Source organism: Euprymna scolopes, chromosome 38 (genome assembly GCF_053919585.1).
Source record: "Euprymna scolopes isolate OS-2025 chromosome 38, ASM5391958v1, whole genome shotgun sequence".
NCBI lineage: Eukaryota > Metazoa > Mollusca > Cephalopoda > Sepiida > Sepiolidae > Euprymna > Euprymna scolopes.
Window position 1 is genome coordinate 20,862,939 of NC_136519.1, and position 16,699 is coordinate 20,879,637.

At 36.7% G+C, this 16,699-nt stretch overlaps 1 protein-coding gene across 1 annotated transcript in view; it reads right to left on the minus strand.

Moving 5' to 3' along the window:
- The window catches only part of LOC145263032 (uncharacterized), a 376,016-nt gene that overhangs the window by 260,605 nt on the left and 98,712 nt on the right, over positions 1–16,699 (minus strand). Inside the window, exon 14 of the mRNA XM_080119864.1 lies at positions 6,894–7,211. Within this exon, the coding sequence (XP_079975990.1) occupies positions 6,894–7,211 (318 nt within the window). The remainder of the gene's footprint in view (positions 1–6,893; positions 7,212–16,699) is intronic.

A 16,699-nucleotide genomic window follows, 5' to 3' on the forward strand; every position in this document is an offset into this window, starting at 1 on the left:
CGAGTTCCTAATTTTTGTGCTTCGATGCGTTTTTTAGTGGTTTCCGTAAATTCCCTCTTAGCTGTCGCTATTTCTTTCTTAACGTTACTTCTAGCTTCTATGTACTTTTGTCTGTTTGAACTGGACTTATGTCGGTTAAACCTTCGGAATGCATGCTGCCTTTGAGCAATGGCAGTTGCGCAAGTCGAAGTAAACCATTGGGGAGAGTGGGGCTTGCTATAGAATTTCCGCATGGGAACATGCGCTTCGATTGCAGTTTTGAACCATTCAGTGGTCTCAGTTGCACACTGTTCAGCAGGAAGAGAAAAAATATATCCCCATGGGGCGTCTCTGATAAGATCTCTGATAGCTTCCCAGTCAGCCTTTTTATAATATCTCGTTGTTTTGAGCACTGGCTCTTCAGTTTTGGGTCTAGAGTTTAGGGCGATTTCAACCATTATTACCGCATGATCAGCGTTCCCAAGTGGGCTGTCGGCTTTTGTTACACAATCATCAGGAATTGTGGTCAAAAACAGATCTAATAGTGATGCGTGTTGTTCTTCCTGATCAGGGAAGCGGGTTGGAAAAGTAACAATTTGCGATAGGGAGTGAGATACAGAGAAGCTATGAGTTGCGCTGCCTGCTGCATCTGTATAAGTAGAGAATCCAAGCCAGTTTTTGTGATGGACATTAAAGTCACCAAATACATGTACTTGGGCGCTAGTGTCGAAAGAGAGTGCTGTGTCTATGCTGTCAGATACTTTGTTTATTATGGTGCAGTCTTGGGTCGAAGGAGAGCGGTAGAGAAAGTAAAAGTAGCTAATGTTGTGTTGCATGATTAGTCTAAAGCACATAAAGGCTTGATCATCCGTTTCTAGGTTTGTTTCTCTAGTCAGGGGAAGGGTATTACGAATGTAAACTCCAAGTCCGTGCATATGTCTGTCAGAGTCCTTACGGCAGAGTGGGAGATATCCAGGCATGTTAAAGTAGTTAGAGGGGATGGAGGAGTGTAGGTTAGTCTCACTTAGTGCTAAGATATCCGTGGTATTTGTTAGGAGAAATGCTTCAACATTAGCTAAATTAGTTCTAAGCCCACGGATATTTGTGAATGCAAGCCTCAAGGGAGGAGGCAAGTTGGATTTGTTTGACCCTAAGCCTGGTTTAAGCTTATTTTTAGATTGTACTGTCATCATGTTTTTTAACGAGTTTCAGTTGGGTTAGGGGAAACCGAACAGGAAGTTATGCAGAATATCACACATGCATCACAAGTAGACCATCAGCTGACCCTCCATCAACTAGGACTGTGGCCTCAGGAAAGCCCACCGGGGATGAGTGCAGGGTCCCTTTCCATGCGCGCCATGGCACTGCAAACATCCCGATATTATTCAACTGTTGATGGAGCAGCCGCTCTAAGCACTACCAAAGAGTTAGGTTCCTGTACTACCAGTCGGAAACAGCAGCCAGTAACTGTCAATCCGGTACCCTCAACCCATCAGAGGAAGGTCAACCCAATCTAATTGCTCAGGCATATGTGGTACTCAAGCATTCTCAAATGCCCAGCTTTAGGGGTGGGGTGTGTCGGGGGTGGGGGAAGCGGCGTTCATTGCCCTAGACAAGAAACAAGATCTACCAATGGGTGTTTCTGTCGAATCACTGATAGTATCTCTGCGCATGACTAATAGGCAAAGAAGGAGTATGGAAGCCGGGTGATAGGCAGGACCTATCTACTCCTTAAGCAATTTAGGTATTGCAAACCGGTAATTTGTTTGAGTCACCAGCTCTAGGAAGGCTGTCATCCAAGACTGAAGAGGCCTCCCTCCTCTTTGGTTTAGTTTCAGAGTTTTCCTTCTCCTAGACGGATGATCTGGGAAGATCTACTGGGTCCGTCACCACTGAGAGGGTTTGCTCCGCGCCTGGGTTCTAATCCAGGTATTTCTGCGACCCCGCGTGGTTAGATAATGTTATTGGGTTAGTTTGTAGAGGTTATATCTGCTAAATAGTTACACTCCTCAAAGTGGATTAGGGATATTGTTATTTCATTGTTACTGGATAAAGGGGTTGAGTAGAGCTCATGCAGTGTAAGCAACTATGATTGTAAGGAGGCTTGTTAGGAGATCGTGTGGTTAGAGGCTTTCATTTTTGTTTATAAATATTTTTTTTCTCATTTTTTTTTCCTTTTTTATTTTTTTTTATTTTTTTATTTATTTATTTATTTTTTTTTTTATCCATGTGAGCTTGGGTCTAGTATAATATTAAAGTGTGAGTAGGAGTTAAGAATTGAACTACGAGTTGTGCCAAAACTATATTTTAGATGATATCAGGGAATGAGATGCGAGTGCAATATAGTACGGGTAAAACAGTAAGTTTTGAGTCATGTGTAATTTGATAAATAGATATATGGGCTGGTTTTAGTAGGTGCGAATAAAGTTGGAGGTACAAGGTGAGTTTCCATTATTGAGAGAAGATGTTTTCAGCTTTCAAGTAAAAGTTATGGACATTTAGCATAGCAAGGAGCATTGGTTCAGTTTCGTATTAGCGTTGCAAAGATATCTAAGAGGGGACAGTTGTGTAATGCAGTGCGGTGTGCTTTGCTTCCGAGTACATACTTTAGCTGTTTAATCCCAACTGGAATAGGAATGAACTCCAATGCATGTCTAGAGGGTAGAATTGTATACATGTTTAGTGATGACTAAGCAGTTAGCATGTGAGAGTCAGGGGCTGGAAGTTAAAGATTCCAGTACAAAACGGAGTGAAATGTAGGAGTTAAGTGGCGGTTTGGTGGGAAGGAGCAGATTGTTAGCCTTCAAGGGATAGGAGTTAATTAATTTACAAGAAACAGATTTAGAGTGGCAGGTAAGTTTTTTTTTTTTTTTTTTTTTTTTTTTTGCGCATGCAGGCTAGACAGAGGTAATCGTCTTGGAGGTAAAATGTATATTGGGATTTCGTAGCTAGCAGTTAGGTGTTTGTTCCAGTTACAAGAACTAGTTCATGGCGGTCTGAAATTCCGTATTTTGTATTTATAGGAAGACATTAAGGTAACGCACAGGAGCATAGCATCCACTCAGGAAGAATAGCTCTAGTATCACAGCTAAGATACTGCATATTTAGGTAACGAATAGTGAAAGTTAAATTAGGTGGCACTTTTTTTTTTTTTTTTTTTTTTGCACATTACCATGGCTGTTACTATTAAGTATTGTACTTAAATAAAGTTCTTCTGTCATCTAAATAAGCTAAAAAGGGATTCCCCCTCCGTATTACTATGTCGATGTGACATGGTAAAAAGAAATTAGTCAGGAAATTGTTTTTAAAATAAGTGAATCAAGAATGGTCAAGATGTCTGAGAGATAAGATAAAATTACATCGAAAAAAAAAAATAAATAAATAAAAATAATAAATAAATAAATAAAATAAATAAAATAAAAGGGTTAGATTTGTTTGGTTTAAAAAGAGGATAGAATAAAATATAAAATAAGATAAAGTGTGCAAAGAAAATACAAAAAATGTACTTAGCTAAAAATTAGATCTTCGGTGTGGTGGCAAATAGCTCTTCGACCACCATGCAAGTGACGCTAAGGAAATTCTGACCTTACTAAGCCATTACTAAGCCAGGTCATTGGAGTAGGGGGGGCACACCTTACATTTGGTCGTTAGTGAGAGCTTTCCCTTCTTTAAGGGGAAGGAAAGGAAAGAATACCAATATTCTGCTTATATATTTTGAATAGATTCTGAAAACTTCGTCACATTTAGATTTTACAACAGTAACTTGGCCAGGCATGAATTAAATTAAAAACTGGGCAATTAGGCTGAAAAGAAATATAAAAGCAAATAGGCAATCTGAAATCAAGACAATTTCTTGTCTGAGATATTTACCAGTAAAGAAAGTCCGTGCGTCTTTTTTTCGCCTACGACTCATTTTTAGGCACAGTTAATAATTCGGGTGTTTATATGTCAAGCGGTCGACTTCATATTTAAATTAATCTATTTCAATGAGAGTAGATTATGCATAAAAAGGAAAAAAGTTCTTATGTCATCTAAATAAGCTAAAAAGGGATTCCCCCTCCGTATTACTACGTCGATGTGACATGGTAAAAAGAAATTAGTCAGGAAATTGTTTTTAAAATAAGTGAATCAAGAATGGTCAAGATGTCTGAGAGATAAGATAAAATTACATCGAAAAAAAAAAAATAAATAAATAAATAAATAAAAATAATAAATAAATAAATAAAATAAATAGAATAAAAGGGTTAGATTTGTTTGGTTTAAAAAGAGGATAGAATAAAATATAAAATAAGATAAAGTGAAGTAAGGGAAGTAACTATATTGTCTAACAGATTCGTTTTTTTGTTTGTTTGTTTTTTTGTTTTTTTTTTGCTTTGTTTTTTTTTTTGTCATTCTAGAATTTGAGACGCTAATTGTAATAAAAGAAATATGCGATTATGAAAGATACAAGCCACCTCCAGGTATTTCTTTGGCGCCGCCAATTAAAATTTCTTTTTTTTTTTGGTAACATCATCTACTGGATTCATAATTATCAATAAACTTAAAATATGAATTATTCATATTCTTGATTTTTGAAACTATTAAGTTATCATTCATTAATTTCTGTGAAAATATTCATTTTTTTTTAAACTATTAAACATTCATCAAAATATAAAACAATAAACATTTTTAAGCATTTTTATTTGAAAAAAAATTACATATGCTATACATACATAAAAGTAAATAAACATATTTGTTTTTGTTTAAGGAAAATTACAATATCGTCGCATTTTACATTATTATTATTATTATTATTATTATTATTATTATTATTATTATTATTATTGCATTAACTTCATAGTGTTTTACACCGTTTTTTTTTTTTTTTTCTCAAGAGCAGGCTCTTACACCAAAGTTAGTGGGGATAGTCAAAGAGCATCTAGCATAAGATATTTACTGAGCCAGGCAGAACTGACTTCTGGAGTACGGTGATGTTGTATCTGATTCCCAAGGAGTTTAGCTATTTCATAAGATCATCAAGAATTGAGCCAAGCGCACCTCTGATTATTGGCACGATGGAAGTTTTCTTATTCCCTAATCTAGCAATCTCTACCTTCAGTTTCTGATAGTTCCGTATTTTCTCATTTTTCTTGCCTATTAAATTGATGTCGTTTGGGCAAGCCACATCCATGATTTGGAATTCATTGGTCTTTTTGTTCACAGCTACAATATCCGGTTTCTTGTGATTTATCTATCGATCACACTGAATCATGAAATTCCAGAGAATCTTAACGTTCTGATTTTCCACTACCCCTTCTGGATGATGTTGGTACCATTTGTCCGTCACTTGGATTCCAAACTTTTGGCACAAACTCTAGTGCAGATTTGTATAAACTTTTTCATAGCAGCGTTTGTATTTTTTTTAGCAAGTATAGAACATGTACTAACAATGTGTGACACTGTTCCAAGAGATATAACTCAAAACATGCACTTATCAGAACAGTCATTCTCATAAACATTTTTATTTACCGCTTTTATATTTAGTACCTGTTCCCAAGCAGCAAATATAAGATTTTCTGTTTCTCTTTTCAAGTCACCTTGTTGGATATTAGACCGGACAACAGTCAGTGATCTGCCTAAAATAGTTAATATTTAGAATTATTGTTTAGAGAAATAAAAATAAAATTGATCACTGGTATATAAAATTAAATTTTAGTTAAAATGTTTAGAAAATTAGCTTAATTAAATATAAACAAAATATATGATAGGTTGACCTTGAGAAGTTAGTGCGCCATAGGTCACGCATTAATGAAACGTGTCGTTGGATACCTTACATCACCGGAACTCATGAATGAAACGTGTCCTTTTGCAGATGACGTACTAGAACTGACAGGTCAAAGATGAGAGTTAGTTGTCGGCAAACCATGCAAAACTGAGACAATTTATATAATTATAAAACTCCAAATGACCTTGTAACGGGTGTTGTAACCCAACATATGGTTTACGACTTCCGGTTGCTCATGAGTACATAAACATAAACTCATAACAGCATAAACAAATAAACACAAATCGCTGACCCGGTTTCGTTTGAACAAATGGACGTCCTTAGAAAAGCAAATATCTTAAATTTATTGAATAAAAAACTTCAAGATATGGGAAGCAAATGCAAAACGTGATTACAAATAATACGCATAATCATCGACCTGTTTCATATATACGATATATATTATACTAAATAATCAATGCGACAATAAAACGTATTGCTCTACTGGGTACGTTTTCAGCATCCCATTTTTTTTTCCACGTTTAAATTATCCAAATAAAGAATTGTTAATACTTTCTACTTTTTTTTTACATCGTTCATTTCTGTATTACGTTTAAGTTATTTTAACGCAATTTTCTTACAAATAAATCTACTTTAACCTTTGACAACCATAGGGGCATTTTACAACGCATTGTTTTACTGTGTACGTTTTCAGCGTCCCAATTTTTTTTTTTGCGTTTAAATTAAACGATGTATCAAAATTTGAATACTGCAGATTTACCTATTTACAACGGCGATTTACCCACTGCTTTCCTTCTTTTTTTTTTTTAAATTATTCTTCATTTTTTAATACACTTTTCTTAAAAAACATTCATAAATTTTCTTCTACACTACCAACATAAATAAATAACTCCCAAAAACTATCCTACGGCCACCATATCCCGGAGTTCTACTGTATCACTAAAACATATTCAAATTCAATCAACAATTTTTTTTTTTTTACTAAATTCCATACTTTACCTGGATTTTGTTCAGCTCAAATTTTTGTATCCCTCAACATTTGTCATCGCCATGGACATCGTAATAATTATACAAACATATTAAGGAGAATAACGTTCCATACACGTCCGCTTCCAAATATTTAAGAATGGTAGGATTAAAGATTACTTACCTTATTATAAAATTCAGCGTCGACACTGATTATGATTTCAGTATTAGGTTTATAAAGGATTCTCATTAAGGTAGTCTGAATCATGAAAAACTCTGAAGTGGCTTGTTTTATGTAGATACCGTTTAAGGAATAAGGTAACGTATCGTATCTTTCGCCATTGAGGTAGACAATTTCGTTGATGAATTGGATCTTGACCTTGTTGTAGAATAGAATGAACCCCTGCAAGCAACTGATTGATTGGACTCGTGCTTCGCTACATTTTTGGTACGTCACCATCATGTCAACAGCCGTGAGCGTATTATTGTTCGTTGGGATATTCTGTTTATCAAAAATATATATATATTTTTAACATTGAAAGATAGAGAAATGAATCGTAAACAAATTTATTACATGAACAAATTTATATCGTCAAACTTTTTTAATGGGAACAAATCTATATTGTAAACAAATTTATAACAGATTAGATAAGTAGGCCGATACTATTTTCAGACAATAAATTTATTCATCCAAAATGATGGAGGTCTGAAACATACAATGATATTATGGTAACATGAGTTTAACATAACAATTCAATTATCTGTTGGATAAATCTAAGATGCACTAATGGATGGATTATGATTATGTAATACACTATCCTCTATCCCTTCTCAAGTCATTTGAGAGTATTCTGAATGACTGATTTAATGTCTGTTACTGGTGATGATTACAGATAGGATGATGTTCTTTTCAAAGCACATATTAATAGATAGTGTCTTTATACTGTCTTTGCACTATGACTTCAAATCATGTGGGAAAATGAAATTAAAATAAGAATTAATAAGTGTACTGCTTGTACATAAAATAAAGAGACAGTCATGAACCATCATTGGGTAGACTGCCCTCTGCTTCGGGGATTATTCTGCCCCGTTTAATGCTCATAATCACTGAGCCACTTTGGTTCTTGTCGTGGGTGACTGGAGCATCTTGGAGTCTGGTCGGAGGAAAGTTGTTCTGGTCTTACTCTAGATGTCATGCTCCTTCTCAGTGTAGTTGGTCCCGTGGATGGAGGTGTTGGAGCCTGCAGTGTGGGAGGTGGCCTTGTAGACGCAGGCATGGGAGGTTGACTGTCATCCACTGATGGTGGTCTGTCCAAGACTGATGGCACTGGTGATTAAGGCTGAGTGACATGAGGTGGTCTACCCTGCTCAGCTGGTATAATACAGACAGGAGGTGAACAATGACTTGGTGAAGCTGGTGCATGTCCACTGTTGTCCTGGAGTTTCGAGTCTGTGACGGTCTGAGATGGAACAGCTGGGGCTATTGGTATCCCACTTACTGGTGTAGGTGGGTTAGGATTCCCTCCTTTTAAGTGATATCTCAAGTCATGGTCAATGGTATGTTTTTCAGGAGGGGTATACACTGGCATGTACTTTCATAGAAACTTCCTGTTGCATAATGTCACTCTGCCTGATCCGTCCATGCATACAACATACTGGTCAAATTGATGAACTTCAATGACAGTTCCAGTTTTGTCTCATTTTCTTGGACAAGAGCCAGTTTGATTTTGGATCCTGACCTGGTCTCCCACTCTGAGAGGCGGCAGCCGCTTTGTATGTTCAGCTAAGCGTTCGGCAGTTTTCATGTGTCAGTTGTGTAAAGCTTCCTCTCTCAGAATAAGTGTGTCACTCCATATCTCATGAGGTTTGTAGCGGCCAGGCAAGATTGGGATGAAGTCTCAGATCGCCTGCCCAAAGACACACATTGCTGGAGATAATCATTTGGTCCAGTGTTGTCTGTAATCATGCGTTTCACGGTCTTCACCCCAACTTCTGCTCTACAGTTGCTATGTGGAAAAGCTACAGATGAGAGCCTATGATGCACACCCCTGATCTTCAGGAAATCTCTGGTTGTTAAAGCTGTAAACTCTGGACCACTATCTGAAGATAACTCTATTGCAAATGTGACGAATGTGCGTCGTAAGCAGTCAATGAGGCCAGAGACACCATTGTGTGCCTTTTCAACAATGGGCCAGTTTGAGTATCTATCAACAATCACCAGATAATTACCGCCTTTGTAGTGGATGAAGTCTGCACATACACACTGAAATGGATACAAGGGGTAGATGGGTGGCATTGGTGGTGCACTTGGTTGAGATGGGGCATTTCGGTTGCAATGATTACAAGAGTTTCTGAGTTTGGTGATGTCATTGCTTATACCAGGCCAAAACACAGAGGTTTCTGCTCTTGACGTCATGGATGAAATGGCTTGATGTGCAGAGTGCAATACTGTAAGCACATCTTTTCTCAGTAACGGTGGAACCACTATCATGTCTTTGTATATAATGACACCATTAACGGTGGAAAGGTGGTTGCAGAACTGATGGTATTCTCTCAAGGAAGGGGCAGATCATTTTGGATGTCTGACATTCCACTTTCAATTTGCTGTACTAGCTTAAACATGTCCTCGTCGCTGGCTGTTGCAGTTCTAATCTTGTCCCAGGAGACACACTGCAATGATGTGAATGAAAACAAGGCTGATGAGTAGAATATGGCTTCACCACATTGCGAGGCGGTGTCTGGCTCTCCGGTCATAACATCCGAGGCTTTGTGCTGCAGTGTTAAGATGGTTTGTGGCACCTCACTCCGGCTGTAGCCATCAACAGAGGCTATGTCATCAATGCAAACCATATTGTCAGGCCTTCCAACTGGGTGGCGAGATATGGTATCGGCACCGGGCATGTGTAGCATTGTGAACTTGTACCTTAGGGTCTTTTCCTTCAGATTGCGAAGTCTTGAATTGGGGATGTCTTCCAGTGATCTGTCCCCAAAAAGCTTGATCAGGGGCTTGTGGTCTACTGCGATGATCAACTTGTCACATCCCAGAACAAAGTATCTTGCTTTCTCCAAGGTGTCAGCAACTACAAGGGCTTTATCTTCGACGGGTGCGTACCTGGATTCTGTGGGGCTGGTGAACCTGCTACAAACAAGAGTTATCTTCCACCGTCTCGGCAACAGAAGGGCACAGTTTTGATGCATGTGCAATGTTTTTGGAACAGCCAGAATCCAATGCCATTCTTCGACCAGTCTGTAGCTAGGCAAGTTGGTTTGTTTTTGTCGAATATCTGGACACCATGTTCAATTTCACTGATGATGACTGCTTTTGACTCCTGAAAAAGACGTTCCAGTGTGTCGCCCCAGTTGAATGGAGTCCCAGGTTTCAACAGTTGTCTGAATGCTTGCATCCTGTCAGTCATGCTGAAGGCGGATGATACCTGGTTTACGAGGCCAAACCATGATCTCATGTCCGTGATGTTCTTCGGTGAAAGAAAGTCTAAGATTGCTTCAAGATAGCGACTACATGGTCGCACGTTGTCTGGAGTAATTTCAAAGCCAGCAAACTCTACAGTGTCTTGAGCAAAGATGAATTTCTCCGGGTTTAAGATGATACCGTTCTTTTCACAAGTTTCCAGCCAGTTACAGTATTGAAGGAAACTGTTCTGTATACTGTTTGACCAAAGAAGGGCATCGTCAATACACTTTGTTTTGTCAGGAATGTCGGTGACGATGTCATCGAAGCGGCGGGTATAGCCATCCCCAGAGGCTATGTATGCTTGAGGTGCAGTTTTATATCCGTACCTGCCCCCCCCCCCCCGGTGTGATGAAGGTGGTGAGATGTTTGTCCTCTTCTCTAATGGGTACACTGTGATATCCATTCCAAGCATCAAAGACAGTCTTTTTAGAGCGAGCCTGATGAAATGGGAACTCCATGCAGTGGGTCTCCCTCACTGCATGAGCGTTGAGTGCTTGGAAGTTTACGGTTCGACGCAGAGTGCCATTCTTCTTTACGCAGACCACCATGCGATGACACCAAGTAACCGGTTCTCCAACTGGGATGGGCTCGATGACGCCAAGTTGAACATCCTGATCTAGGCCTGCTTTCACTTCATCCTGCCAATGTAGTGGTACTGGGACAGGTGCGTGATGCGCAACAGGTGTAGCTTTGGGGTCGACCATGAGCCGCATCGGTGGGTCTGCCATGTGAGGAAGTGGTTGATCCTGACATGTATTGAAGGTACTGGATTTGTACCTGTCTAGTAGGTACTGTTGAAGTTTCTCTCGGTTAGCTTCAGTTGCAGGAAATGGCAGAGCCGACGGTGGAGGGGGGTGATTCACGTTTGGGGCATTTACACTTGTCACTGTCTTTACATGAGGTGCACATAGGGTCTTGAGAAGATGTTGATTGTGACTGGATTTGCGGTGCAGGGTTGCTCTTATCTTCCTGCGGACATGGGAGAACCACACATTGGCTGATAGTGTTCATTGCTGCTTGACTGTTGCTCTGTGATTCACCGATGGTTGGCAAGTTATGTGTAATCATGCCAAGTGCTGCATATGCTTCTCTGCTTAGAAACATTTTGTCGGATTTGTCAGTCACGTACACAACTTGGGGCGTTTCATAGGTTTCTCCTCTGGTCCCTTTGCCGGAGATGCGGAGAATAGCTGCTCCAAGAATTCTTATGCCGACATTGTTAGCAGCATGCATCTTCATTGTCACGGGAATTAAGTGTTTCTCTGAGATACCGAGTCGATGAAGCACTTTGATACAGGCTAGACAACTTTGGAAGCTTGTGTCAGCCATAGCAGTGATGGTAGTTGTCTTTGGCTTTGGTGTGATCTTTTAGTCTATGCTATGGTCGTATTCTTTGGGATCAACACGAGCAGTCACTTGTACCGTAAAAGTTTTTTTAACGTTAAGAAATTTATATCGTATACAAATTTATGATATAACAAATTCATATCGTAAACAAATTTATATCATAAACATATTTATATCGTAAACAAATTTACATCGTAAATAGATTTCTAACGTAACAAATTTATATCGTAAATAAATTAATATCATAAACAAATTTATATCGTAAAAAAAATTCTAACGTAAACAAATGCATATCGTAAACAAATTTATATCGTAAATAAATTTATAACATTAACAAATTTATATCGTAAATAAATTTATATCGGAAACAAATTCATACCGTAAAAAAACTTTATAACATGAATAAATGTATACAGTAAATTTCTTTTTACGTAAACAAATTTATATCAAAAACAAATTTATATCGTAAACAAATTTATATCATAAACAAATTTATATCATAAACAAATTTATATCATAAACAAATTTATATCGTAAACAAATTTATGTCGTAAACAAATTTATATCATAAACAAATTTATATCATAAACAAATTTATATCATAAACAAATTTATATCATAAACAAATTTATATCGTAAACAAATTTATATTGTAAACAAATTTATATCGTAAACAAATTTATATTGTAAACAAATTTATATCATAAACAACAAATTTATATCATAAACAAATTTATATCATAAACAAATTCATATCGTAAACAAATTTAAATCGTAAACAAATTTATATCGGAAACAAATTTATATCATAAACAAATTTATATCATAAACAAATTTATATCATAAACAAATTTATATCGTAAACAAATTTATATTGTAAACAAATTTATATCATAAACAAATTTATATCGTAAACAAATTTATATTGTAAACAAATTTATATCATAAACAAATTTATATCATAAACAAATTTATATCATAAACAAATTTATATCAAAAACAAATTTATATCATAAACAGATTTATATTGTAAACAAATTTATATCGTAAACAAATCTATACTGTGAAATCTTTATAACATGAATAAATTCATACGGTAAATTTCTTTTTAACGTAATCAAATTTATAACGTAAACAAATTTATATCGTAAACAGAAAAAAATTAAAACGTTATTTAATGTATTGAACAGGTTAGCTCAATTACATTGGGTTTGCAAATAATTTTTATAGCCAGGCTGTATTTGGATGGCAAGGACAAAAATGCCGTTTGGAGGGAACAGGCCAGATCACATAGAAAATGTAAGTAAGGAGAGACATTAAATGACGTAATAAAAAGAAATAGAAACTTTTGGGAAGATTAGCACAGTGGTCCCCAAACTATTTTTTTTTTAATATTGACAACTCTTGAGGCTCTTTAGATTCTCACACCTATAATAATAAAAAAAATCAATATTTCTGACTCATAAAACCTTTTTATGCAATAAAATAATAAAGTTTTGTTTGAATGCTAGGTTAGGGTCAGTAGTAAAGTGCCTTTTCATCTAACTTGAAACTATTGCTCCATTAGACAACGTTTGTCTGCACACAACACACAATGGAGAGGGAATATTTGTATCTTCAATCAGGTGATATCCAAATTTCAAGTAATCATCACTATGCAACCGGTAAACGGTTGCTTTTTAAAAAAATAAAGTCATGAAATTATTAATGTCACTACATGTTTCTTTTTTTTTTTAGAAAGTTGTCCATAATGATGAATTCAAGCTACCAGAGTAATAAATCAAAGATAATTTTTTTCATATATGTTGTGGAGACGCCCACTAATTAGCATACGTGGGTGAACAAGAGATAGATAAAGGTATCAAGTCAGCAAGACCGGAGAGCTGTGTTCGAACGCCGGATAGGCAAGACGCATGTGCCGGCTGCTCCATGAAAGACTTTAACACGCCCTCTGCCGGACAATCTTCCAACTGCAGTACAACTGCACCTTTGTAAATATGTATTATCTTTTCGTCTTAATATATTTGTTTTACCTTTACTTTCTCCGTTCGTGTTGTTATTGATACAGACACAACAATATACAATCATGATTTTTTTTTTAATTTCTCCAATTAAAACCTTAATTTGCAACACCTACATATTAGATAAGAAAACCTACAAAGAATCTCTTAACATTGTAAGCGAGATAAATTATTTAAAGGATACTTACGAATGTTTATTATTATCGGAAAAATAAAAAAAAAAACGATTTATTCAACATTTTATTTTCTATATTATTTTTAATTGGAATTCATTGAGATGAGTATTATTTATTCATTTTTATTTATTGCGGAGAATTATCCTCGTCTTTTCTAAGTTGTTTCACAACGTTTCGGCCAACTATTCCTCTGGCCTTCGTCAGGTGGTAACCGTGACGGATTCACTGCAATTACTGCTTTCAGTAGTTGTTGTCGTCTCACCACGTCACGGTTACCACCTGACGAAGGCCAGAGGAATAGTTGGCTGAAACGTCGTGAAGCAACTTAGAAAAGATGAGGATGATTGTCTGCAAAATTAATTTTATTTTATCTTTGTATCATTTAATTATCAATACCACATAAGTAATAATATGTTAATATTTATTGATACAAACTGATAACGATATGAAAACGTTTTTTTCCACCCCACTTATAACAACTTATAACTTCAGCCTATAATCTCTTCGTGACACATCAGCAAGCATTCCACAGCACACTAATGCGCAACGACAGAAAGGTTCTTCATTTTTTTTTTTTTTTTTGATACGTATGCATGTATTGTAAAAGGTTCTGTAAATAGTTGCTGTTATCTCATATGAATAAGACACAACACAAATACTAACTTGAATTATTATTTTATTTTTAAGTTAAACACTGCGAAGCATTGGTAAGATACATTATGTAGCAGTTTTTATAAACGCGTGCGTACTGGACTTAGTCGCATGAACTCTCTGACTGTAGTAGTTATAAAGGACACCCACACCTACCCTCGTCTCTCTGGACGATAGCAGGCGGTGGGGGACGAGTCAGCAAGCAGGACCACCCGGCGAGAGGAAGGCCAAAGAATCAGAATTGTCTCTTTTTCACTGTAGGGAAAGGAAGGTTTAATATAATGCAAAAGGGAATGGTAGTATTAATTTTGCTTTTGTGGCCTAAATCTTTGGTCAGTACAGTTCTCTCTCTTTACTTGCTTAAATTATTTTTTATTTTATTTTAATGATTATTTGTTTAATTCGTAATTTCCTTTTGGAAATCAATTTTTTAGACATCATGTATTGCCAAAGTAATTAACTTGTTTGTGTACATACTTGCTTAATTCTCTAGTGTTGCACGTGTATTTATGAACGGTACTGAACTGTAATAGTGTACTGTGTACAACCTAACAAGTTTTACAATCTTTCTATTATTATTATTATTATTATTATTATTATTATTATTATTATCTCTTCTTCTCTTCTTCTTCTCTTCTTCTATCTATCTATCTTTTCTCTATATAAATAAAATGAACTCATTTTTTCCCGTCTGATTTTGACATTAATAGGATTAAAAATCAAGATATTTCATGCAAATATAATATGCACAAACGGCAGAACAATATCTGAGGTGTGTTATAGGCTTATTATTTCTCAAATTCCTCGATAATCTTAGACTTCTATACTTTTTCTGTTGAGAAGTCACGGCCAAAATCGGGTAAGATCAATGGGAGTGGTAAAATATTTTCTCTCTAATAAATTCCTCCTCCCCCTGCCACCACTTAACACCGTTTGGGGATCGTTCACAAGGAACAGTTGAGAAGAGAACACCGGTTTGGCTTCGTAGTTCTTTCATGTAAAGTTATTTAAAATCACTAAACTAAGCTGCAGTGCTCTGTGGCGTAGTGGTTAGCGTGCTGGACAATTCACATTATATTTTCACGTTCGCGCCGACCTACCGTAGTCGTTTTTTTTCTTTTTTTTTCCTATTCAACTGGAATGGACTTTTCTTGGTGGCCGAACTGTTAACGTTGCAGATATTTTTTTTTTTTTTTTTTTTTCACACTTTATTTTCCTACTTTTACTCATGACTCCGGGTTTGATCCTTCCTACTTACCTACCATAATATTTTTAAAAACTCCCCCCCCCCGTCCCGGAAACAAACACTCGGGCAACGCCGGGTACCCCCGCTAGTTATTAATATAGTAAAGGGTGGGTTTGCACGAGCCCTTCCTAGTCTCGCACAAAAACACGCGTTCACATCTCAAGCCATTTTTCTTGTCATATACATACGCGCACACAAACACACACACACACACACACACACACACACACACACACACGCTAACGTACACACATGTACGCACACAAGGGCAACGTCACTTCCCCTTTGAAGGAAATCCACACATGTGCAAAAGACCACCGGAAACAACTATAAAAGTAAGAGACATAAGCTGTATCTCTCTTTTCAGTATGGCTTCCGAGCTGAGCGGACGACGGATCTTTCGGGCGTGCGTGCACCAACGCGCCTCACGTCACTTGCTACTATGTGTGGGGCAAGAGTCAACAGACAGTGCGTACACCTTACACACTTTCTATCTCCATGGCCAGGATTGATTCTCTCTCTCTCTCTCTCTCTCTCTCTCGCTCTCTAAAACAATAGACTTTCCCTCTCACCAGCTAACAGCGAGCGAGAGACACACCAAATTGGATTGACTTTCCCACTCTCTCTCTCTCTCTCTCTCTCTCTCTCTCTCTCTCTCTACAGCAATAGACTTTCCTTCTCGCCAGTTAACAGCGAGAGACGCACGCCAAACTAAACATGTGCTGTACCCTTTTCTTTCATTTGTTTGTTCACAAAATAAATTCTAGTTCGTTTATTTCAATAAACGCGTTGTTCGTTCCTTTTTCAGTTCAATTCATTTTTTCCCCATTTTTCCTAACGACTGGGATATATATATATATATATATATATATATATATATATATATATATATATATATATATATATATGAAACAGTACTGTATGTGGATATATATATATATATATGAAACAGTACTGTATGTGGATGACTATAGTGCTCCTCACCTTGAGTTGAGCATATTGAGAAGTGAAAAACGAATTACCATTAGCAGATAAGCGACGCTCTTTGTGTAAACAAATCGAGCAGAGGTATTTCGG